This window comes from Mastomys coucha, unplaced genomic scaffold (assembly GCF_008632895.1).
Source record: "Mastomys coucha isolate ucsf_1 unplaced genomic scaffold, UCSF_Mcou_1 pScaffold5, whole genome shotgun sequence".
NCBI lineage: Eukaryota > Metazoa > Chordata > Mammalia > Rodentia > Muridae > Mastomys > Mastomys coucha.
The window spans coordinates 6,084,804-6,112,105 of record NW_022196911.1 but is presented as its reverse complement, the minus strand read 5'-3'; the positions used below and the strand labels follow the sequence as shown (position 1 = coordinate 6,112,105).

General features: G+C 43.1%; 1 protein-coding gene across 3 annotated transcripts in view; it reads right to left on the bottom strand.

The window, feature by feature from the left end:
• Arid1b (AT-rich interaction domain 1B) overlaps window positions 1-27,302 on the bottom strand; it is a 350,225-nt gene that overhangs the window by 243,522 nt on the left and 79,401 nt on the right. For all 3 annotated transcript variants that reach the window (XM_031352241.1, XM_031352240.1, XM_031352242.1), the window contains exon 3: window positions 6,893-7,042. In XM_031352241.1, the coding sequence (XP_031208101.1) occupies window positions 6,893-7,042 (150 nt within the window). The remainder of the gene's footprint in view (window positions 1-6,892; window positions 7,043-27,302) is intronic.

Genomic DNA, 27,302 nt, shown 5'->3' with positions numbered 1-27,302 from the left:
AGGAGGATACACACCCACAACAGAGAAGGAAGAGGCGGGCCTGAGGGGTGGGGGGTGGGGGGAGGAGGGATAAAAGGCACAGCTCCTTTGAGAATCAGCAGCCACAGGCTCACCACCACCAGGGTGTCTGGTCAAAATTAACACTTGCCCCCTGTGATGTGCAAAACCGCAGAAGGAGAATTTTATTTAAAGTGATCCCAGAGGACATACTACACGAACCCTCCAATCAATCTTGGCTTAGCTGTTGTGGGACAACCAAGCATTATGTCAATGTGATGTTATAAGCTCCCAGGATGTATAGCCCATTGGTCAGTTATGATGGGTACCAAACTAGCCTTCACAAGACATAGGTTACACTCACAGATGTAGTACGTAAAAAAGATAGAGGTGGGAATTGGGGAAAGGCTGGTCTGCCTCTAGTGTCTCCAAGCCTCAACTGGTAGTGACTTCAAAGGTAAGAGCTAGAGCTACCACAGGCTTTCACGCATAAAGTATTCAGGACAGTCTCTGGATGAGAGTGGGGCAGGAACGCTCAGGGCTGTGACTTACTGCAATCACAGATATGTGCTGCTCTTCAAGCCAGTGGGCCTTGCTGACAACATAAAGGAAACAGAGAACACGTTCAGCTATGTCAGACAAAACAGCCAGGAAAGATGCTCTGCAAGACAATGACCCAGCTTTCAACATGTCAAGGCACAAAATCAGCAGAGGAAGAAGGGATGCATCAGTGGACTAGCCTTATCTAAATTCTGTTTGAAACCAGACAGATAATATACACATGAAGGCTGATATCTCAACAGTTCTAGTTTAGGAGATAGCAAGCTGAAGAATTTAGTACTTGGAGAAGATGTCACTATCTAGAAATGACATGTGTGTTCATGATCCCACTCTGAAATACTCTGAAGAAGCATGAGACCAAGATGGAGAATGATGGGCACAGAATTAACTCTGACAAGAATTTGGTGACATAATACGGTGGTAGCAACTGTGCATCTCTGTAGATTGTACAGTTCAGCTCATGTGCATGTTCAGAACATTTGTAAGAGAGAAATTTCACAATGGAAAGAATGAAATGTGGCTCTGGTGGCTAGAACCCATGGGTGGCTAGCACCCAGAAGGGATCAGTACTTAGAGATGACAAGCCAAGCAAAGACCTTCTAAATATTCCTGAGGAAACCAGCGCAGAATTCTTACTAGCCTCCATAAAAACACTCTTAGAAAACAAAGACTTAAAGGAATCCTCAGATAATCCTCAGAAATAAGAGACAAAGACAATGCCCATCAAAGCTGGAGAAACTGGCGGGTTCAGTGGTAAGAAGAAATACGTTAGTCTTAGATAAAAGGGTCCAAAGACACTAAACATACACCTAAGAGAGAAAAGAAAACACATCAGAAGAGTAAAAAGAAAGACCCTCGAGGGAGCAAAGCACAATATGTGTGTATGTATGTGTGTATGTATGTGTGTATGTGTGTATACACATACATACATATATGCACAAACACATACATATACAGGTATAACACATACATATTAATGGAAAAGATTAAGACCAAGGATGCTTTGGGAAAGCTTTTATCAAAAATGATTTTTCTTAACTAGATGAGCTGGAAACATAAGATAAATGGTTTAAAAACTGGGAAGGGTTAGGAAGAGATAAGGGACATGATCAATAGCACTTACACACATGATGGAAACATCAGAGTCCATTAATATGGACAATTCATTAGTGTTAATAAGAGACTAAAAACGTGTCAATTCAAATGCCTCTGCTCTGGATCTTACAAAGATTATGCTAATAAGGACTATGAATTTATTTTAATACAGTAAATAACCAGATTCATAAATATAAGAATACTTAGGTGTGAACTAATTTTATAAAAACTCTTATAATCACATACAAAAACCCAGAATCGCAAGTTAAAATCTCAAGAGTGAAACAAAGGATAAAAATTAAGAACTTTATCATTTGCTATGGCTTTATGGCCACCCATGAAAACATCCAAAGGACATACCACTCATTTCAAACACCACAAACTCTTCCAGGAAAATAGAAAAGAGACAAGTCTGCAATTTACTTACAAAGTGCGACAGACACCAGCGCTTCATAAAGATAATTACAGCTCAACCTCATTCACAAATACTTGTGTAAGAAACCCAAACAGATGTCAGAAAACTGAATCAATTGCGTCTATGCACACAGAGACATGTATGCTTTTACACACACACCCCACATATACACAGAAACTTTCATACACACAGACATACACCTTCACACACACACACACACCCCTACATACACACATACGCGCAGCAGTGGTAAGAAAGAGTAATTTTTAAAAGAATACAACTTACAACAGCAACAAAAGAGGAAAGGCCTGGGGCTACCCCTAGTGGGGCAGTGCTTCTGAAGAGTGTAAAGGAAGCTTTAAGCTGCCTAAAGGAGTGGAGTAAGGCCACAGGTAGGTGATGCAGTGCGGGTGGGATGGAGAAGGGCAGGGAAGCAGGGAAGCTCTCTCAGCATACAGTGCTGCCATCACTTTGGCCTCATCAACTCCATGTCATTTTACTCCCCCCCCAACCCCGCCAGTAAGGAAACTCTCAAATCACCCAGCTTTCCCAGGGCCTGGAGGACTGACTCTCGCTCCCCAACCCTCTTACACAGCACATCCAGCACTACTAGCAACCTCCTTCCCAAGCTGCTCCTTGGGTTTCTTAGGCCATCATCCTTCCTGGCCTGTAGCACAAGAAGCTAGTAGACCACACTCCGTATCACATGCTCCTGGCCTTTCGTGGTTGGGCTCAACTGCACACACTGTTCTGACTGCTTTTCCACTGAAGAACTAACTATTCCAAAGAAAACTACATAAATCAAGAAAAGACACAATTACAACAACAACGAAAAGAAACAAATTTATTAGGGAGAAAAAAAACAGTAAGAAATGAAAAAGGTTATGTTAGGCATAGCAGGACATGCCTACAGACACAGCAGAGAGAGAAGAGGATGCTCCAGGCCAGTCTGTGCTACATAGCAAAACATAAGAAAGAAACTCCAGGAAGAACACTGAGGATCTACAATTAGCACATACCAAGCAGCAGCAAAAACAAAAGAAACAAACACCAAACAAACAAAAATTACTACACAGGAAACCAAACAGAGAAGAACAGGAACGTCACAGCACACATCAAGGAACTAAGCAAATGGCAGAAGGCATCTCTCCAAGGAGTAGAGAGAGTGCAGCTGCAAAATTTCTGGATCAAACTAACCATTTAACTGGTGACTTGAATCAAGCAAATATCCTTTAGTGTAGGCAAGGCCTCATCCAATTCCTGAGGCCAGATTCAGACACAGGCTAAGCTACTCCATTCTGACTGTACCCACCGCAGGGCCCTTCTGGGTTGGTCTCCTGTCCATACACAATCTTGGGGCCTGTCACTCTCCATTCTTTCATCCTGGTTGTCTTAAACACTCATTTGTTTATCTCATGTGTACACACATACAGTAGACTATAGCAAAAATGTATGGAGATCAAGGAAAACTTCCGGAAGTAACTTTTCTCCTTCTACAATATGGGTCCTGAGAAACTAAGCACAAGTCATCAGGCTTGGGGCATGCACCTCTGCCCACCAGTCATCCATCTCCTTGGCCCCACGACCCTTTGTTCCTACAATCAAAAACAAGAACAAAATAAGGAACACACACACACACACACACACACACACACACACACGGAGGAGATATTTCTGATTCCTAGAGAGCCTACCAAAATGCAGAATTTTCATAAATCAATTTTAAAACTGAAATGAAAGAAATCAAGATTAAAAGACAGGAATTTACAGCTCAGGAAAAAATGCTAACAAATTCAGACCCACAGCTTCATCTCCCAGAAAACCATGCCTAGCACTAATGACAGGTAGGGAAAAGTGCTCATGCATTCACGGTAGGTACAAAAGGAGGTACCCACCACGGTGGACCATCTGGCAAAATCAACTAGAAGGGGACAGACTCCCACCCTCTGACAGAGAGCTGCCTGGAAGAACCCCCTACAGATATTCTTGTCTATGTAAGAAACAGCATACACAAGTTATAAGGGCAACACTGTCAGAAACACCGAGAAACCATTTAAATGTCATTAAAAAGAACTGACTAAATATATTGTGCTCAGTATATAAAATCCAATAAGGCTATAAAGGAATGAAAGGAGCTCTAGAAAATCTAAGTATGTGCATGAAAGAGTAACAGGGAATATACACAGCTTACAGTACATCTTTAACTATACAAAAGAAGGGAAGAGTTACATGATACTGTGTAATATCTCTCTCTCTCTCTCTCTCTCTCTCTCTCTCTCTCTCTGTGTGTGTGTGTGTGTATACACATATGTATCTATAATAGTAAGGTTATTTGGCAAAGTGTGATATGGGTGTTGGCGTGGCTAGGAGTAATTAAGATGGCAAGAAACTTTTCTGTTTTTTTTTCTTTTAAGACAGTCACTGTATTAGATATCAAATTAAACTTTAAAAATACTCAGCTGGGCAGTAGTGACATACACCTTTAATCCCAGCATTTGGGGATGCAAAGGTAGGTGAATCTCTGAGTCCGAAGCCAGTCTTGTCTACAAAGCCAGTTCCAGAATAGACTGGGCCAGACAAAAAAAACCCTGTCTCAAAAAACAAACAAAACAACAACAACAAAAAGAAAACCTAAGAAAAAGTCCTGACATGTTTGGTTTTACTCAGAATGCTTTTAAATGATAATTCTTATAATGTGCCACTGTGATTAAAATACACTTTTTTAATTATATACCTCACTGCGTTCAAGTCAATATACAGTGAGAACAGCGAAAGGAAACCCTGAACTAAGTAACTAGCATAGCATTTATTAGAACAGGCTCTGCCTGTGGCAAGCTGTCAATATTTAAATATGAAGGATAATAACTGATTAATTGCCATCTTCTGGAAGCCATCAGTGAACCCTTCATGAAGGAAGTAAATTTGGAGCCTGGTCCTGAGGAAATGACAGATACTCGGAAGTCCTTAATCAAACTGGTTTTACAACTGAGATTCATTTAGGCACATGAGCGCAAGGTGAGCCAGGCCGTCTGCACTAGAGTATCTGGATGAAGTGACCAAGCACCCACAATGAGTTCAATAGGGCTCTGAAAGCCCTCGAAAAGCCTTATCTCTCAAAGCCCAGATGCCAGTCACTCTCACCAAAGGGAACTGATAGGAAGTGCTTTAAAATGTATACACACTGGTAAGGGTCAGATAACGGAAGAGCTGCACACCCCACTTCCACAAACCCTGCTCACGTTCTTAAAACATACAAAGTCATGTGGCAATGGACTCCAGCAAATCCCAAAATACACTTTAAAATGCATTCCAGTAGAATTAAGTTCCATGGTGCTGGAGAGATGGCTCAGCAGTTAAGAACACTTGCTGCCCTTTCAGGACATGAGTTTGATTCCCAGCACCCACATAAGGGGGCTCACAAGCACCTGTAACTCCAGCTCTAGGCAGGATCTGACTCCTCTAGGGGCATAAGCACTCCAGTATACATAACTGTACACACATAATACACATAACTAAAGGTAATAAAAAAACTCTGTATGTATAAACTGTACACATTTACATATTTGACTATTCATGCCATAAAGAAGCCCTTAGCAAGTGAGCAGGCCTGTGTGCCCTGCTTGTTCTCATTACTACACCCACCCCACAACAGAGAAAGTACAGAGGACAGCGCGAGCTTGGAAAGAGGCACGCTGCTTCAGAGGAGGACATGACTGCTAGCAGCTATGTCTGTGCTTACTACAAGACTCTCAGCTCCTCCCAACTGCTCGCTCCACTCAAGAGCAACAGTCGAAAACAAAATGAAACTCAATCATTTCACCATATACATATGTATTTCATACTATTTTTTCAATTATGTAAACTACAATAGATGGCCCAATAACAAGTACTTATTCATTTCTATTACATTTATGTATTTGTGTGTGCGTGCACATGTGGAGGTCAGAGGACAAACTGTGAGAATCTAATGTCTTTCTACCATGTGAGTCCTGGGAATTAGTCTGGGTCATCAGGCTCAGGCAGGTGCTTTTACTGCTCAGCCACCTTACCTGCCTTCAAAACAAGTGTTTAATTAGTCTAATTTCAACCAGAAACTAGATATGTGTGGTGGCAGCACCAGTTCCAGTACCCAGGAGACCACTGGCAGGAGGAGGATCAAAGGCTGAGGCCAGAGACCCCCCCACCCCCAAAATAGGAGCAAGAAGGGAGGAGCCAGGCAGGAAAGGACAGACCCAACAATTGTTTACTATAGCTCACAGTCACTCTGCTTGTATTTCCCTTGTTCTACAGCTGAGGTGACCACATGTTTATAAGTGAGTTTCAGGAGAATAACACTCCAAAGCGACCATGTTCCCATCCAAACTAAAAAGGTCAAAAGGCTGTCCAGCACAGACACCAGACCTGCAACCCCTCCTGACCAAGCCTCACTAAGTGGAAAGACACCTTTGGAGAGACTTTAAAACATAAACGTGAAATGAGCTGACACTTGTGCTGCCACCAGTGAGTAATTCGAGCAGCTTCTGAAAGCAGTTCTTCCCAGCCCTCAATCTCTGGCATGGTGGGGAGATGAGGGGATGAGGAAAGAAGAGAGGGAAGTGCAGGGCCTTGTGGGCAGATCTCCGAGTTAAGAGGACAGCCTGGGCTACATAGTGAGTTCCAGAATAGCCACGGCCCACAGAGAAACTCTGTCTTGAAACACCAAAGGGGAAGAAAATCACCTGAACCCCACAGTAACTCTCATAGGGCAGGAGGGTTTGCAGAGCCCAATCAGCCTCTGCCACAGACCGTAGGAAGAAACAAGACCTGGGCAGCAGCTTCGCTTACCTGCTGTGGCTGGTACCTCTGCTGGGACTGCGGCTGTAGGTACTGTGCCTGGGGCGGGATGTGAGAGGGCTGCGGCTGCTGGTTGTAATATGGCTGCTGGCCTTGCTGGCAGTAACCACTCACCCCTTGCTGTCCATACTGCGGTGGCATCTGTCAGAAAGTCAAATAGAGCAAATGAGGAACTGAAGAGGTGTAGGGAAATGAACTCAAATACGACTTTGACTCCATCATGTGAAAAGGGTTCTCAATTCAATGCTTTACATCTGTCTTCATTAGATAAACTGACTTTCTGCTTCTGTTCACGTACTATCTATGAAGTCAATGGTGATGGGGGATTGCCTTCGAAATGCCACTTTATCAGGTATCAAGTATTGATGAGTCATGAAAGTCTAGTGGCAAAGGGTTCCATCCCTGACACTGACATTTAAAATGTTCCTTCTGTGAAAGCAGGGAGGCAGTGCGTTAATTCCATCCCCACACAACAGGCAAACTCTAGTGAGTTCACACAGTCCAGGTTAACTCATTCACATACTGTGGGAAGGCTGTGGTTAGATACAAGGTATGTGCTCCTGGGTCAGATCACCCCAACCCTATTTGTAACAGATGATGGCGGAGGATGATGCCAGCACTTGCAGTTAAAAATTTGCTAAGAGAAAGTATGCTCCATTACCACTAAACAAAACCTCTTGATCTTAAATGTACCTCAAAGGCTAAGTGTAGGAAGCTGGACCTACTGGAAGCCTTTGTGATAGTAGGGGCAACCCCTCGACCCCAGCCACACTCATTTCTGTTGCTGTCCATGCAGTAACAAGGTTCTGTATCATATGTTCCCACCATAAGAGGCTGCCTGTCAAGGACCCAGAGCTGCAGGACCAGCGTGTGCCTCAAAACTGGGAGCCAAAGAAGCTGCTTTTCCACTTGAGAGCATTACGCTGCATTCTGTCCTAGTGATGGAAAGCTAACACATGTATCAAATAATACCACCCTATACGTGTTCTAGAAGGATGCATGTCTAATAGAGAGTAGTTGTCTTACTTAATAGAGCAGGTTAAAACCAAGAATTTGTATTACAAACACCAGTGCTAGACCAAGCCAGCGGAAACCAGCCCCTCACTCACTGCCCAAAGGATGGCCCTCCTCATGCGAGATTACAGCCCTGCCAATGCTTCCTAGCTTCTTTCAAAGTGATCCCCCCAGAAATCTTGTTGTGCCCCCAGCCCAATTAGGAGATCAGGAAAGAAAAAGAAAAACCAGAACCAGGCAGTGAGGGTGCTCAGCTGCTGCAGACAAAGTCCTGTTAATGATACCACAACATGGTCCACAAGAAAACTCCAGGAACCTCAGCCCCAGGAGCCCACACACTTCAGAAACGAAGAGCCAAATTATTTACAAAAACACTGAGCAATGAAAAAGAAGTTATAAAATGTTTACCTCTAAGACAATGCACTAATTCACAGCACACACAATGAATCAAAGGAAAATAATGCAAAGGAGCTAATGTTTCTCTCTCTTTCAATCCAGGCCAATTGTTGATCAAAACTTCCCTGCTATGACCACTGAAAGTATGGTCAAATAGTTTTTACATAGGCTTTTCATCACACAGAATGTAGGTTGCTATAAGCAGGTGAGTTTTAAAAAAAAAAAAATTAATAGCACTGCTGAAATATTTGCTTTATTTATTTATTTTACAATTTGGTATTTCACAAGGAATGAAGTCAAGCCAAAGAATGTCCATAAAGTGTAACTCCACGTGCTAGAACAACAGTCTACTCCTAGCTAGCACCTATATGCCTGATTCCATAACTAAAGCAGACTCATGCAACCTTGTGCGATCTGAGGCAGTAAGGATAACACATCTGCTGGAGTTGAGAAGTCAATACGCCTCAGCCAACACAGCAGCAACTCCCCTGGGAGGTAAGTTCTAACATGTTGACTCCTGCTCTCCCCTTTCAACCCCCTACAGGCACTGCTCTCTACATTCAACTCTGCAAGCCTGGTTATGCCTGCTTCTCCCGTGGAAGTGGACACGCACACAGTTGTGCATATTTTGCTGGCTATCTCACTTCTGGGCAGGGTTCTAAAGGCCACTGGATGTATACAATGCAGTTTATCCATAAACACTTGGGTTGTTCCCCATCAGTGGGTTTTATGCATGGTGCTGTTCTGAACAAAGCCTAAAAAGCATCCCTCTAAACCCTATTTCCACTTGCTCAGGTACATCCAGAAGTGGACTGCTAAAGCCTCTGATGATGCCTGAGGCCCCACATGCTGCTGTACACGGTACTGGAACTGTTTCCCATCTCCACAAGCCCCCAAGAACAGTCATCCTAGTGAGTTAGTTCCACTCACTGTTCTTCCCCTAATGACCAAAGCTGTTGGGCATGTCCCTTCGTCTGTTGAGTGGCCACTGATGAGGTGCCATGGGAAACACCTCCTCCCATGCTTTGCTCCCTTCTCATCTGTGCGGCTTTGTCACAGTGGGTTGTAGGAGGGTATTAAGCTGCAACACTTATTTGCTGTGGTTCTGTCGCTTCCTTTCTTCCTGCCCCGTAAGTTTTCATTTTTTGATTTTGTTGTTGTGGCCTATGCTTTAAAGGCCATGGCAGTGTTCTTGTGTGTTCTTCCAGAGGGTCACGACTTTCCTAGCCTGAAGCTTCTTTCTTACATCTAGGTCTGTCACCTCTAACATTCATTTTTAAACACGGGTATTTAAGTCAGGTGTAGGGTATGATTCCATTCCTTGAAAAGCTGCTGTGACTACTGCTCTTACCCTATCTATCCTTTGGTTCTAAGAAGTACAGTTCAACATTTTTGCACTTTAAGAGAGTGGTTTAAAGAAAAACAGTAAAATACTAAATGCAGGCACACTCAATGAAACGATTGCTGTGTGAGGTCCAAGTAGATCACAGAAATCATACTAATAGCCACAGGACAGGGGAGACTAAAACGGACACAAGAGCTTTCTAAAAATGATAAAAATATTCTTAATTTGTGGATAATTTCATGAATACTTGGACTTTGTCAAAGCCCATCAAAATTGTATATAATTTAAAATCTGGGCATTATAGTGTATGTAAATCATACCTTAAAATATTGTGAGAATACATATCTACATCTAATAGAGAAAAGGGTTCGAAACTGTAGCCCTCACACTGTTACTAACTCATAAGGCATTTTACAACACATGTTTAACATATTCAAGCTAGGTACCTAATGGTTGTTTCTCAGGTTTTTACTTCACATAAGAAAAACATACAGAACAACTGGGCATCCTGAAATAATTACGACCTCTATTCAAATAAAAAAGCAAGTCTCTAAGCTAGGTCACAATGTATATAGAAGCAACATCTTTTTTCCTTGAATTGTGTCTCTAGGTATTTATCTTAAAGGAAAAAAATGAACGAACTAAGCAAACATTTGCGCAGCTGGGCGTTTAATTCTGCATGCCGAAAATGTAAAAATCCAAATGTCCATCAGGAGCAGACTCACTGGAGGAGGAGTCAAGACAGAGCCACTAAGCACACTAGTTCCCACGACAGACGTCATAAGGAGCCCTGTCCTTGCACCTCTGATCTGAGACTAAAGTGGAACAAGCTTCTAAGCAATGTTGTTTTAACATGAAAATGTGGAGGTGCACATGTATAAAGAATTACCTATCTACAGAATATGCCAATGTTATAAAAATCTTAGTCTGATTAAAACTTTTTTCATGGCCCTAGAAAAAAATGCAATTCATTTCTGATTATTTACTACTGCTGTCTACTAAGAGTCAACAAAAAATACACTGTAGCAGTTTACCTTTAATAGCAGAAATCACTGTAATTTGTTTTTCATTAGTAGATTTAGGCCCTTCCAGGTAAAATCTACACAATTGAAAAAAGAATCACAGGAAAACAAAACAAAAAATCTTAAGTTCAACAGCTCCACTCAGGTGAGGCAAACTCTGCTAGCTTTTGAGTTCACAGAGATATGGAATATTTCCCATGCATGAGAGAAACAAGAAGATATTCAGATCCTCAGCTGATGCCGGCCGGGCTGACGCAGCTGAGAGTGAATGCTGAGGCCAACAAGCCCACCCTAAAAGAGGCTGCTGGAAGGCAAAGGCCTTCCTTCACACTGGCAAGTGTTTCCTTCCAAGCTGTTTAATCCAAGTCACCAACTGAGACCAATCAACAATTTAGGTGCTTTTTTTTTCTCCATGTTTTTATTTTAAAAGAGGGAGGGCGAGAGCAAGCGCCTGTCCTCAGGCTTGGCTAAAAAGAAACTACTCCACAACTTCCTCAAACTGGTTCTTTATACTTGAAAAATAAGCCTTCAACAAATGAGCACTGTGTTCAGCATGCACATTGTGCACATGCACATAAGCCAAGTTTGTTCCATGTTACTCCACCTCTCTTCAAGAACAGGACCAACACACACACACACACACACACACACACACACACACACACACACACACACACACGGGGGTGGGGGTGGCAACGAGCTGGGGGTAAGAAAGAGTTGGTAAAGCACTCGAGGGTCATTACGTGGTCAAAGCCCAGGCTTGCCTTTGATCCAGTAGGTGGCAGAGCTCAGGTGCTCAGGAGCTCAGGAGCTCAGGTGCCTCAGGCCGCTGTAGACCCCACCCCCACTTCTGTTCCCTTGTTCCTAGCAGGTTCATCTACTCCACAAACCTGGGTGCTTATTCAAACTCAAAACAAACAAAAGCAAACCAATACCCTTCTACTCCTCACCAAGAAATTTAGGCTTTTCATTGCAGTAACAAAGATTTACATTTTGATTTGTGAAACAATGAAAAGTTCTCCTTCCTTAAGAGCAAGTCAAATGGCAAATTTGTTACTTAAGTTTCTTAGGAAGGAACACTCAATAGAAGGTTTTCAGATAAAAACAAAAAATAACAGGCATCATCACATTGCTTGGGTTTCTTTAGTTATTCATGGCCAACAAAATTTCTCCCAGCTTCCTCTATGTCCAACTGCGTTCTACTTAGCAAATGCTAACAGACCAATTCTCCTCAGAGTGAATGTTCTTCATGGCTGTTCGAACTAAATATGATAGTGTCTCTGGTAACCTCAATTGCCAGGAGTCATGGATCTGTCCAGAACAGCCTTTATTTACTCTTACTAAGCATTGTGAATCTGTTATTTATTATCCATGAATTGATTTAGATTCTTACATTCATTTGTATTTCCAGCCTATGCTACCTCTTTAGGACAGCGATTCTGCAACATTATTATCCATTTTACAAAGTGGTAAATCTTCTAATTTTCATAAAATTAATTCTGTCAAGCTTCATGGAGTGTGCCCTAACTCTCATGCAACTTAGATTAATAAACATATGGTCAGACAAGAGGAGACTCCTGCTCTCCAGCCTTGTCTCCTGACTGCCAATGCTTCTGATGGTTCAGTCTGTACAGCTGCTAAATAGCATGTATGACTCCCAAGGCTGAGAGCAAGAGTGGGGCAACCTTCTTGGTACCTTTACAGAGCCGTCCACCAATATACCAGCCTTCTGCTACTACCCCAGTGTGCACGGTCCACCTTCCACTGGAGGTCAGCCAATTAAAGGCTTTATTTAAGAATTTTGCACTTGGGAGGCAGAAGCAGGTGGATTTCTGGTCTACAGAGTGAGTTCCAGGACAGCTAATCCTATACAAAGAAACCCTGTCTCGAAAAAGGAAAAAAAAAAAAAAAAAAAAAAAAAAAAAAAAAAGAATTCACAAAACACAGACTCTTCACTGGTAGTGAAACACTTTCCATTACAACCCAGGTTGAACAGGTTTTATTGTGTACAAAATTAACATTCAAGTGTATAATTAGAGTTTTAAGTTCATACATATGTACAAACATGTATGTTCATACATACATATGTAGTTCTATGTTCAAGTACCCTAATCATAAATGCACTTTACCAGCACCTTCCCAAGCATCCATCAAGGACATTCAACACATAGTCTATAAAATTTAGAGAGTGCTTTCAGATAAAACATGGCACGAAAGGAACAATATTCTCCTTCAGAGATGAAGTATATGTGTAACACAGGGTAATGAATTTTACTCTAAACATTATGTGAAGTTGGCATGGCAGAGAAATGCAAGATTATCAACTCAGACTGCCTGCTGGTAAAGACCACACCCAGAAGAGAGCAGTCTACAATGTTCCACAATCCTCTGATGAACTTTATTTATAAAGTAATATCAGCTGGAAGATTTTGACAGTAAAAAAAGCCATGCTGAGAGGAAGCCCTGGCATTTCTGCTACAGAATCCTTTACACTATTCTCCCCAAACATGGCAGTCATTTTGACAGTGCATGAACACGGCTCCACAAAGCCTTCTCTCATGGAAGTCACCAAGTGGACAGAGAGAGAAAGGGCTCCAGGTGATCTCTGCAAGCACTCCCAGAAGCGGCACCTTGTCAGCAGAGGTGACCAGAAAAATAGAAGGGCCTGTGCCGCTGCCTACTTATGGGAATTTGCTCCAGCCAAGAACATGCAGGCTACAGAAGGCACACAGATGAGCTCATTTACTTGGAATGAAAGCATCTTATTGGAGAGCTTTCTTATTATATTATTGCCCAAACTCTAGCATTCTATAGATACTTCTGAATCTATAAAACAGGATGTTTTAGTGTGGGGAAAAAAAAAGTTAGAAAACCCCAAGTGAAAGCCATGTAACAACAACACTTTGCACACATCCAAGACAGCAGGGGATTCTGGGAGGACTTTACAATGAAAGCAAGGCTGCACTTGTCCCACAGGCATATGGGAAGACTTCATTCACTGCACTGAGAATCCGAAAGCCTGTGACCACGCAGGGCTACTGGGGAGCCGTGTGCCCACCTACCCTCCTGGCAGAGATTCCATAGTTAAACAGGCAGAAGGAGGAGTCGAGAGTTTTCCCAGTTTCCTAGGCAAACCTGGCTGCCAACATGAATGCACCAACTGGGAATTTCTGGGAATTTTCAAGAGATAACCTTTGCTGAGTCTGCAATATCAGCCTTGTAGCTGCATGACGGGACCATGTGCAAGGACTATTCAATTAAAAAAGCTGTTCTCTCTGAGGTAACTAGTGAGTAGAGCTGGAGATACAGAAAGCACTGATTTTAGAAGAGCCAATGGAGACAGCAGTGGGCCCCTTCTTCTCCAGAAGGGAAGGAAGCCAGGGAATGAGAGGAGAGAGACAGGTATAAAGATCATATGTTACCTTCAGGATTTTGGGTCACAGAGGCAAAGGGTATGTGTCAGTATCCATGTGTGTATCTGTGTGTGTGTGTGTGTGTGTGTGTGTGTGTGTGTGTAGATATGACTTGTATATGTATTATACAAGTGGGTATGTACCCCTGTATGTGTGAATGTAAGTGGGTTTTAGATATAATCTTGGAAGTTGGTCCATGTTTTCTATTTTTAGATGATACAAAAAATTATATAGTTACAAAGTTCCATTTGATGTCCCTTTTAATGTTGTTGTTGATGTTGCTTTATGGAAATCTGAAGGTGGGGTCCCATGACGGCAGCCTACAGCTTACTCAGAGGGTAAATAAGGAGTGTAGTTTCTATATCCTTCTTAATCACCCATTCTCTCCTGAAAAGAGGCAGATAGGTACCCTGGTAAACACAGCATTAAAATGAGAAGGAAAAAAAAAGTATACCACCTCAAAACTCAATCCAAAACTGAAAAATCCAAAAACTGCAGTTTGAAACAGGGTCTTTTGTAAGTCCACCATCTAAGGACATTGCAAGACTAAGGGGGATGCACACTCAGTAACCTGCCGCTCCGCTCGGCAAGTGTTGAGCACGGTGAGGGGATGCATTCATGGAGAGAATCAGCAGCACAGGAATAAGCATGAGAAGGCCCAGACTGGCCCCAAGCCTGGCAGCTCCTCTAGCCTGGGAATGAGGCAGGCCAAGCAGAGGCTCCTGATGTCAGGGTGAGGCAACATGAAGCTGCAGGGGGATAGCTGGGGCTCAGCCTGGGGCTGAGAGTGGGAGAAAAAGGTGGTGGAGTGGGGAGGAGCCCTGGCTCCTGGCTCCAACAGTTTAGAGATTAAAAAAAAGAAAGCAGGAAACTACCAAGCTCCCAGGCTTGAAGTAAGGAGGTGGGTGTCCACTGTCAAGCTGGCTTCACACTCAGCATGTAGCCAAAGGATAGCCTTGAACGTCTGATACTGGTGCCTCTGTGTCCCAGGAAGTGCAGGGTGACAGGCCCTCATCCCCATATGTGGTTCATGCAACACTGGGCATCATGATGTTACACACACACTCTATGCAGCCCAGAAGTACAACTTTTTTCTGATCTGGGGTCTATAGGTATGTGCAACCACATCCAGTTTGGGTTTTGCCTCTTGCTTTTTATACATGTGTTGAAGAGATCTGAAATCAGGTCCCCATTCCTCAATAAACACCCACACAGACATCTTCCACCCCCTAAAAAAAATTTTTTTAGTTGAAAAAAATCCTAGCTGAGGTGGCTATACACAGTAGAACCTGTAACCCTAGCACTCAGGATGTGAGAGCAGGAGGATTCCACAGTTCAAGGCCAGTATGAGAGGAGGGGTGTGGCCTGCTGTTAAAGGTAAGTAGAGGGAATGGGTGGTGCTAGTTTTGCTTTTCCAGATGGAGCCCCCCCCCCCAGGCACCCCAGGCTATCCTCTGCCTGCATGGATGCATGTGTACATGCCACCTGACAAGCTGCCGGGAATCCTAGAGAATCCTCTTCCAATGTGTATCAAGCAAGCAAAGCCCTTCCTTCAGAACCCTCTCCTGACCTCCTGTTACCCTGCATTAGAAACACTCGAAAATGGTCTTCAGGTGAAACATTTCCTTTATTCTACATTAGCAAATGCTTACTGAAAGCATAAAACTGAAACAACAAAAGGCCACCAATATCTCCTTATGCAAAATTTATAGCAAGTCTTAAACAATTACACACATTTCTTAACGTACATAGCACTGAAAGGCTGCAGCATTAGGCTGGGATACAACTCCATGACTCCAGGGCAGAGCTTGACACCCATGCGTGTAAAGCCTGGTTCTGCTCAGCACTGCATCAGTACAGGACCCACACAGACCTTGTAGGAAGCCTTGGGGGATACGCACACAACACGCGAAATTTTTCTTTCTCTTTCCATTACTACATCCCATTTTCTAACTTCTTTCTTCTTATACATGCCTCCTTCCATTCTCTCTCTCTTTCTCTTTCTCTCTCTCTGTCTCTCTCTCCTTCCCTCTCCCCTCCCTCCCTCCCTCCTTTGAAAAACACCTCTTTATTCACTCTCATTTCTCTCCTTTCTTCCTCTTAGTGGCATCAGCCTGCTCTCTCTTACCACCTGGCCTCATCTAACAGCTCATATACCCCCTCAGGGGGCATCTGGGCTCCCAGAGGCCAGCAGTCCCCACTGGAACAGACTTCTGAAACTGAGGGCTGGCAGGAGCCTCCTCTGATTACAGTTTGCCATCTGCTGCTGCAGAGAGGGCTTGAGATTTGGGCTGTTGGATTTTTTGTTTTGCTTCTCTCTCAGACATGAAAGAACTGACTTCGTTTTCCTGTGAAAGAGCAAGTGTGGAGCACAGGAACACAGAGCGTGTGCATATGCATGCATATGTGTGCACACACATTCATGCACGCACGCATGCACGCACGCACACACACACACACACACACAAACCCTCTGTAATATATTCACATGCATAGAGCATGTGGATATAGCTCGACTCCCAGTGAGAGCTGGCATAATGCTTTACAAAAACAATAGGGCATAAACCCTCTTCTCCTGAAACAGAAAACCATGCAACGCTCTCAAAAATAAAATTGATACGTCTGCAGAGTGTTTAATGTGATATGAAAAAGAATCCACTAGAATACCTCTTATAATACTTGTTTTGAGGCAGTTCATTCCCAAAACACATTTTTCCATTGCTATAATCTTTTAAAGTGCTCGTCTATCTGGCTTTTACAGTAATCTGCAAGTGTGAAACAAATATACAGAGCTCAGTGGGGGAAAGAGCAGGGCTTAATCTACTGTACTTTCATTTGCCAAAGCCAAGAGTTGTGGGGCAGAGCCACAGAAGTGCTTATCAGTTCCACTGGTCTAATGAACAGATACAGTTTCTGTAATTTTCATTGCTGGGCTCCACAGCTGAGTGAGTGTCAGGCCAGTGCCAAAGTACAGGTTCCATTTGAATGACATATGGCTGCTGTCAACCAGAGACATGTTACAACATTAAGCAACACAAGTAGACAGAACAAAAATACAAAATATCAAATCAGCCTTCCCTGACTCAGACCATGCATCCAGGTCCTTTCTGAAGCAATTCTGTGCAGTGGGTTTGTTGTGGCACCTTCCCAACCCTGGAATACCACACTAAATAGTGCGGACACGGTGGAGGGCACAGATGCATAGGCCAGCAGTGTGGACACTGTGACAGAGAACAGGTGCAGAGGCCAGCAGTATGTATGCAGTGGCAAAGCACATGTGCACAGACCAGCAGTGTGGATGTAGTAACAGGTTCAGGTGCACAGGCCAGCAGTGTGGACGCTGTGACAGAGCTCGGGTGTACAGGCCAGCAGTGTGGACACAGTGAGAGAGCATAGGAGCACAGGCCACAGTGTGGACGTAGTGACAGAGCACAGGAGCACAGTCCAGCACAGCTGGGAAAGCTTCCCAGGGCTCAGCAGTCAGGGGCTGAAGTGAGTTCCAGCCCTATCTACCTTTGTTAGAACATATATCGTCTCCTTGATCAACAGCTTCCATATCTCTGCAGGACAAAATGACGATGTCGTCCACCTCACTGACTAACAGCTGCCATGAGAACACCCTCTAAATGGTCAACTATGCAAATAACCGCATGACACTAAGATTTAGCTCACCAGAGAATGACCTCGAACCCACCCGCCTGCCTGCTCATGCTTTTGGTAGTACAAGCCATGAACCTGCTCTGGCATTCAGCTAACTCTTCGTCCTTCTTTGCTCCTTAGAGAAAGGACTCCAAGGCAATGATTCCACTCAGTATTGCCAGGAGAACCAAACAAGTGCAGTACACACCCTTTGACTTATCCTGTGACACAAAGAAACTCAAACACGAGGAATGTTTCTGGGTGTGTGAATAGCAACACCCACTGTCAGTCGAGCACACTCTTACTTAAGACTCAAAGATGACAAGAGGAGGCAAGGAAAGGCTAGGGCGCAGTGGATACCCTGCTGCACAGCTCCGAACAGGTCCTGCTTATCTCCTCATTCTGCCCTTCTTGCTGTTCTAGTCCTTCAGTCTTCCTGGCAACTCTGCTACCACGGAATCCAGCAATACTTGCCTTGCTGCTTGTGCAAAGCAGTTCTTGCTACGTGAAACTAGGAATTGTGGGTGAGAAAAGTAGCTCCTAAAACAGGATAAAGATAAGGAAAGTGCTGTAAAACTTCAAAACACACACAACAGCAAATCCAGTGCTAGCCAGCAGCCAGCGGCACATCAAATGTGGAGGATGGACTGTGCAAAGAGGGAGCACGGGGTGAGAGAGACAGTTCACAAGGACTGGACAACTAATCAAAAATCAAGGAGGCACAGGGGGCACATGGATCCATTGTAGATGCAGCTTTCTGAGTCAGGTGGCTCTAGGGCATTCTTTCCTTCAAACTAGCCTTTATCGGGGCCTCTTGTGGCAGACGCTGAGAAAGAGCAGAAGTTCAGGAGGAACACATTATGTACCACGAGTAATTTTACTGTTGGGAGGTAAGCTCAAGTTGGCGTTGAGTTGGGCACACAGAGAAGGGAGCAGGGAAGCAATGATCCAACCACAGTGAAAAGCAAAACCCAAAAACCCACAGTGACCTCATGATTGGTACTGGAAACCTATTCAAGGTAGTGATGCCATGCATCTTGGAGGATTATCTGCAACTACCAGTTTACTACACTAGCATAGGCCCTAACTACTTTCTGCAGGTCCTTGAGCCCACAGATGAGGATAGTTCTTATACCAAGTTCAAAGACAGACAGCTGGAGAACAGTAGCCTAGCGGCTCTGAGCCGAGCACAGCTCACAGGCACAAGTTCAGCATCATTTTAAAAATATAAACACAAATTGATTCTGCAGGCACTTTGCAGGGTCTCATCAGTGCTATCTGTCTACTCCAAAATATGCAACAGGGACAAGCACTGTCAGTGTCTACGCTGCACAGCAGGAAAACCAACCATATCATCCAGACACACAACTCTCAATCTTTCCAGGTTTCACCTCAAAAATGTTAGTGTTTGCTGTAATCTGAACTACCCACCAGTGTGCCCCTCTGCAACTTTGGGAAAGCAAGTCTTTTAACAGAAATATTTAGCATGTTATAGAAACAGAAATATTTAGCATGTTATATAAATATATTTTTCACAGAAATGTACAATATGGGACTTCTCATCACATTTGCTGCATTTGCTAACAAAAGCATAGTGCTCTGTAACAGCAAGACCAGAGCTGTGCAACAGTCTATATTATATAAAACTCTATACTATATTCTAATCTACATTGTAAATCTCAATACTATTAAACAACAACAAAGTGTGGCAGAGAGAAATAGCACTCAGCAATGCAGCTTTCATAGTGTATCCCCTACCCCACCACCCAAGGAACTCAGATCCCAGAACAACAGCTCACTCACAAAAGCTCCACACTGCTTAAATCTAAGTAGAGCCTGGCTTTCCTATGTACAGCAGCAGGTAGGGAGAAACAGCCTGGTGACAAGACATAGCACAAGACCTGCACAGCCACTGGGTGGCCAGTTTGGCTGTTATTGTGAAGCATCTCACCTGGCTTAGCCTTCCTCATTTCATCTTATTAAGAGCAGTCCACTTTGAACTGTACGAACGATTCTATTCTTCTCTCAGGAACTAAACACAGTATCAGTAAGTGGACTGAATGACGGCCATGATGAGGAAGGTGTATGCATAGCTGAGCAGTTGTGACCATGTAAAGCTCACACATCTCACTATCCGTGCATGCCTACAGTTGCTTCCAAAAGAAGTATTCCTTTTCTTTCACAAACTGTGGTTTCTACCACCCAGCATACCACAGTGTGATGCACACTGTCAGTTTAATGAAGAGAAGATAGCCTGATGGGTAGTAAATGGCTATCAGCTACAAGCATTTATCTAGATTCTATTCTGGCTGAACATTCATTATCTAAAATCTAGAAATACAAACTGTGTAAGTACTAATAGTGCACTAGACATCTGGCCTCAAGTGTTGGTCTCAGGTCAAAACACAATTAAAAATCCTGTATTAAATTCCTGCAGACTGTGTGTGTCAGTATCCTATTTAGGTTGGAGTCCCACACCTTGAGACACCCCATTTTATAAATGCAAATATGATAAAACCTAAGGATCCCAATCTGGCCTCATACATTTTAGGTAAGGGGTTCTCAATTCTACTTAGATAGGTGACTAAAAGGTAGTCTTTTAAGAATTATAAATTCTAGTGGCAAGAGTTAGGGCTGGAGAGATGCCTTGGCAGTTAAAGAGTGTGTACTGCTTATGCAGAAAGCCCAACTTCAGTTCCCAGCACTCACTCAGGGTGGCTTACAACTACTTGTAACTCTAGCTCCAAGGAATTGGACGCTCTAGGACTTGGAGGGCACACATGCTCAAGTGCACACAGGCACATAATTAAAGAATAAGTGGTTTTCTTTTTTTTTAAAGAGAGTATACATCAACTAAATCCAAAGCCTTATTTGGTTATCACCACAGACAAGCTGTTTTACTTTAAGATACGTGTTTCCCTTCCCAGGATGCAATATAACATGACACTGTAGACCTTCTGGAAAGAGACAAGTACTAAGAAGCAGATGCAGCTGAGCTTTGTGAAGTGGTCAAAATTTCATCAAAAAGAGAAGAGAGAGATGAGGGATGTCAAGGCACAAATAGAGGCAAAATGTAGAGGTCAGGGGTCCATTAAAAGGTGATGTCAGGGTCCAGGTGGTGCTCAGCCACACAGAAGAGGTTCTTGCAGGAGAGTTGTCACACTGGAACCAGCAGCCTGTTCCTGTGTAGCAAAACTACACAGAGTACCACAGCTTTTGACCATCTAACAAATGAATCTCAGCACAGCACTCAGAGCTCACCTGCTGAATGCATCAACAGCTCAGAGACCAAAGCCCCACAGTCCCTTAAAAGGAATTGAACCCGAGAAGCCCAGGAATACAGGAAAAGCAAGCAAAGCCAAACAGGACTCGTCATGCTGCCCTAGGACTTCAGACTTGGAAGTTCTCCTGGCCCACCCGGGATCCTAGACCAGGGGCGTGTTAGCAAACAGCTGGCAAAGCAGGCCTAAGGCTGGGAGGCAGGTGGCACTGGGGAACCAGCACCCCGAGAGGCTATCCAGAGACCCAGAACCCAGGCTCTCCTTTCAGTAGAGAAGGCACCTCAGAAGAAAGTCTTGAACATACCAAGTGGCAGACAGTTCACTGTGTGCCACAACTCTAGAGCCCAAGCAGACCATAAAGACACAGGCCACATCAAATCACACCACCTGCACCTCATACCCTCATGTTGTCCCTCAACCCTGTCCTTGCCTTCCCTCATAGGTCACTTTCACAGTGATTTGTATAGAAATCCTAATGTCTCAACATGTTTAGAATGTAGAAAAGACTAGCATTATTAGTTCATCTCACTTTGGCCTACATCAAAGGATTCATTACAACACACTGTAGTGACAAAAGAGCCCACCCAATGGCAATACCGTCTTTAAGCTACAATTAGGTTTGTATGGAAATCAAAATTTGTGCATGACCTGGCCTCCTGGCACATTGCAATGTTTCCCACTTTCTGTTCAGCACCACGAAATGTTGAGATTTGAATATATACAGGAAAAAAAGTAATTAACTGGATTTTAAGGAGTTGTTGTTATTGTTCTTACTACTAGTAGTATAAAAATCACTTTTTGAAGAAACAAATCAAACCTGAAAAATTAATGTTTTCATTGGTCTGTACATCATGTACATGGAATTTAATGCAGTATTCATAAGCAGACTTTTTGTCAAACCACTGTCTGGTTTTAATATAATAAATGAAAATGTTTTAATATTTTGTTTGATTTGTGCTTGACCCCACTTACTGAGCCCATACCCAATAGTGGCGTTCCATGAAAGACACTGTGCAAGGAACCAGGATAAGTGGAAAGGCAGCCCCCTGCTCTCAGTCAAATCTTCCAAGCTGGTAAGAATAGCCTGCCCAATAGTCATGGCACACAGAGGCTCAGCCTATATGTCATCTTGGGAAGAATGATGGTGAGAGGAAGAAGAGGATAGAAAAGCTTCAGCATGCATGGTCCTGGAGCTGAGAAGTCTACCCAGCACAGTCTGGATGAGGCAATTCCTGGTAAAAGCTGCATGTGATCTTCGGGTGATATCAGTATCCCCAGGCTGAAGTGAGAGAGGATAAAAAAGCTTCATTACTTAGCATTGTGCTTAATACCTATCTCTGCCCTATTTGGACCCTAGAAAGGTCTACCTTACTGGAGGGAAATTACTGATGAATGTTTACCAAGTTATTAAATAATACATACTGAAAACCAATGCCTAAATATGAGCAGTTAGAATTGAAAAAGGATGACAAGGAAGATGGGGAGACGGGATATGATGATGTACCAAACACCAAGTCCCAGCTGCTTGCTTTAACCTTTAACATTCACACTCTGCTCAACAAAAAGGAAAGAAATCCGAGGGGCCACGGCTAAAGTCCAGATTCTACCCCAGCACTCCTTCGTCCCACCACACACATCAGGACCACAGGTGTCAAAGAATCATAGTGAGCATCAAAGAAAGAATCATGGTGGGCGTCAAGGAAAGAAGCATGGTGGGCATCAAAGAAAGAAGCATGGTGGACGTCAAAGAATCATGGTGGACGTCAAAGAAAGGAGCATGGTGGGTGTCAAAGAATCATGGTGGACGTCAAAGAAAGAAGCATGGTGGGTGTCAAAGAATCATGGTGGACGTCAAAGAAAGAAGCATGGTGGGTGTCAAAGAATCATGGTGGGCATCAAGGAAAGAAGCATGGTGGGTGTCAAAGAATCATGGTGGGCATCAAGGAAAGAAGCATGGTGGGCATCGAGGAAAGAAGCATGGTGGGTGTCAAAGAATCATGGTGGACGTCAAAGAAAGAAGCATGGTGGGTGTCAAAGAATCATGGTGGGTGTCAAGGAAAGAAGCATGGTGGGCATCAAAGAAAGAATCATGGTGGACGTCAAAGAATCATGATGGACGTCAAGGAATCATGGTGGACGTCAAAGAAAGAAGCATGGTGGGCGTCAGAGAATCATGGTGGGCGTCAAGGAAAGCAGCATGGTGGGCATCGAGGAAAGAAGCATGGTGGGTGTCAAAGAATCATGGTGGGTGTCAAGGAAAGAATCATGGTGGGTGTCAAAGAATCATGGTGGGCGTCAAGGAAAGAAGCATGGTGGGCATCAAAGAATCATGGTGAGCGTCAAAGAAAGAAGCATGGTGGGCATCAAAGAATCATGGTGGGCGTCAAAGAAAGAAGCATGGTGGGCATCAAGGAAAGAAGCATGGTGAACATCAAAGAAACAAGTATGGTGGGCATGCAGACGCTTGGTTCCTCATTCTTAGTATCTTTAAAACTAAGAACATAGCAAAAAGGGAAAGCCCATTGATTATTATCTACTATCATCATCATTATTACTATTATTAAAATAATACTTGTGTAAAACCACACTCTTGGACTAAGCATCCATACACTATTCAAACACCAAGAAGCCACAGGATGGGACTCAAGGAAGCCAATACACATGTAGAACCTCGTCAGACTCCCACTGAGCCCAGACAGGCTCCTAGGACCAGGCACAGATACTGACCACTCTGCAGCAAAGATGCCACCGTAGACAGGAGAGTAGACAGACACACGGACTATCCCTGTAGTCAGTGTCCCAAACACCTTGGTCAAGAACATAGAGCACACTCTCAAATCAGTGTTTTCCTCCATGCGGCACTCACAGTCCTAGTATTGGTACCAGTGTCAATCAGACCAGAACTCCAGCTTTCTCTGTCACTCACTAATGGCCTGACTCTGTGCAGCCTTGCCCATCAGACTCAGGCTTTCTCTACTGCATACTGCAGTATACATACTGCACTGTGTGAGACTGCCTTCCACCCTGCACACTGCAGAAGTAAACAAGGTCCTTCTGTGTAGTTTGATCGGTGTGCTCCCCTTAGCAAGCACTTATTTAATCTGCCACCTATGACCTGTCTGGCACCAGGCTAGCTAAGACAAAGAGCAAGACATGAAAATAAGCTATGGTATTTCTGACCTGCAAAATGTCACCACCTTCGTACACAATAAACATGAAGCCATAAAAGTTATTAAATTCAGTCCGGCTTGTACATGTCTGCTAGCAAGTAGCCTTTCTTCTTGCAGATTATCAAAAGGGTGGAGGGCTTGCTTACTTTCTAGTCATCAAATTTATTGAGATAAACTGTAAAGGCATTTCTAGTGTATTAGAAACCCAAAGGTTCCACTTATTAAAATACAAGAATGGAAATCTCAACTATAAAGCATACAGAGAATTGCCATTCAGGGGAAGGAGAATCATTACTAAGGATGGCTACAAGAGAATGAGATTTAATAAAACCTACTATTTCTGATTTGCTCCAGAGTCCAACATAATACTTTAAAAAATTAGCATACAGATTATGTTCAAACACAGCACAATTCTTATACACCTATCCATGTGATATATGCTCCATGTTAAATATGGCTTTCAAGGGTTTTCTATTTTCCTGGCAGATTGAGAATTCATGTTCCATGGATTGTAAAGTACCACACAGATTGATCTTTGACAAGACTTACTTCAAACAAGATTTTATAAATATAGCTAGAAAGCACAGGAAAAATTTAAGCTATGGATATAAAAGACAGAGAATGAGCTGTATCTCTGTTAATTAATGTGATAATATATCTGTTATCCCAAGTATTCGGGTATGTTCAGCCTCTGGAACAAAGGTGCTTTGCATTCTGAGTTAGGCGGGGTCTGCCATAAACAGCCATCTCACAGGAAGCTGTACCAGAACCCTGCCTCTGCACACAAGCCCAAAGTGGGGCTCTGAGCTTCTTCCCAGCATTACAAATGTACACTGCTGGCACAGGCAGGAAGAAAGTCATTCTCCAAAATGCACAAAGCTCTCCCGATTTGTCTGCTGTCACAAAAGAGAATGTGGTCCAGGCCAGTAGGTACATTCCAGCCACTAGCTGTCCTTCTTCTCAAGGACACCATAATCCAGGAGTTATATCTAGAATTGTCTGGGTAGACGAGAGCAAGTATGAGTAGCAGGTAAACTGAGTCCCCAGCCAGCCAGCCCTCAGGAATGGTAACCCTCTGGGAAAGACGGGCATGGGCATCCTCACCTGTGTGTGGCTGGCCTGCTGCAGCCTCACCGCTTACTGCACCATTCACAATAGAGCTAGTAATAATCACAATTTTCAGTTGTTATATTTTATAACAATGAACACTGAAATGTCATAGAAGTAATATTCTTAAAATATTTTCAACAGGTATCTAAAGTTGTTAAATGAGACTCTACTACTTTCTCAGAACTAATTTTTCCCACAGGAAAATGTCACATTTATTTTTGTTTTGTTTCTAAGAATCTCTATTTAGAAATCCATTTTAAAATTCACTTTAGACAAATTTATCTCTTCATATCCTATCTGTCATTAATTCTTGGTGGATTCTGCTCACGTCTGGTACTAGTGAGAGGAGCAGAGTAGACAAGGTCCCTATGTCCAGCCAACCCCTCAGACAGCCAGATCAATATGAACTATAGAGACCTTTAGCTCCTGGCTCACTATTTTCAGTAAATTAGGCTTGTTTGGATTACTGACCTACAAATTCATTGAGTATAGAATTTTGCCAATATTTATAAAGAGAATATAGTAAATTATACTGAGCGCTTTAATGTACAGAAAGGTACATATTAATCTTAAAAAAGAAAAAAAAAGAAAAAAAAGAAAAAAAAAACCATAATTCCCTTTTGACAGCCAGAGCCTGAAGCAACAAAAGAGGAATGAACTCTTCCAGAGCTAAGATCTGTGAATGTTCAGGCAACATTTGAGTTTTTCTGTCTGTTTGCTTATGTTTTGTTTCTTGGTTTTATAGGAAGTATCATTAAGGAAATGTTCTAAAGTTACTATGAGAAGATGGCCTTTGACACAAACTTGAATACAAAGTTGCAAGTCTTTAATCTCATTCTTAAAACATACAAATTTTTCATACAATGAATGCTAATATAAAAGAAATAAAAGAAATAAAAGTTTCATAAAAGTTTCTGTTTCCTGACTGGAAACAGAAACTTTAATGAAGATTTTTCAATGAGTAATTTTTACAAGCTATGACTTCCTTAAAAATGTGTATCACCATGATTGCTATTCTGAGACTGACACCTTTTTAGAACAATGCAGCTGAATTCTTTAAAATCTTCCTATTCCACACTGATATAACAAAAGTACCACAAGAATCATTAAAACTAGACCCAAAATTTGTCTTTAAATCTTTTCTTTTAATCTCCCCACACCTCTCAGAGACACAGTCCTATTATGTAGCTCAGGATGCCCTGGAACACCATGTAGACCAGGCTGGCCTCAAACTTACAGAGATCCACCTATCTCTATATTCTGAGTGCTAGTATGAAAGGTGTGCGACACTAAGCCCAGCTTTTTAAATATCTAAAGAGATATTATATATAGTTCTGGGTGGCTTTGTACAAAAATACCTAATTCACTGTTAGGTTTTGTCTTAAGTATCCCTCTGCAATTACATTGGCAATCCACCCCTCATGGTCACAGTGAGGTGGCAGGAGCTGGCCCTTTGGGGAGTAATCAGATAGTCAGCTTTAAGGAGAGCCCTTTTAAATGAGACCCAGTTGGTCCCCTGTCTTCCAGGTGAAAGCCCCGGCAGAAAGCAGGGGCCATGAAGCAGGAAAGCACCTTGGTCTTAGACTACCACATTGTAAGAATAAATGTCTGTGGTTTACCAGCCACTCCATCTGGGATGTTTTCCACATACAAACAAAGTAGAAAAAAGAGCAGATGTCCTTCAGATAATGACCCTACTCGGGTACTTTGTGATGCAGTTGGTTAGGAAATCACACATTCCAGTCTCACATCACATTCCAGTGTCACATCTAGGTCACCCTTCCAGAGCAAACAATGTGCTTGCACCTATACTATCCAGATGAGGGCAGGACACCCCCATCCTTCTCAGCCCAGTTCGCATCCATGTAAAGGGACTCCCAGCACACACTCCTGCCCTCCCTCTAGCAGCGAAGTTTTCCAGTCAACACCAACCACCCAGGTGTACTCCAAGTACAGCTGAAGACCTCCCCTGGCCCTCTGCCCACCATAAGCACCTCTCGCACAGACTCTT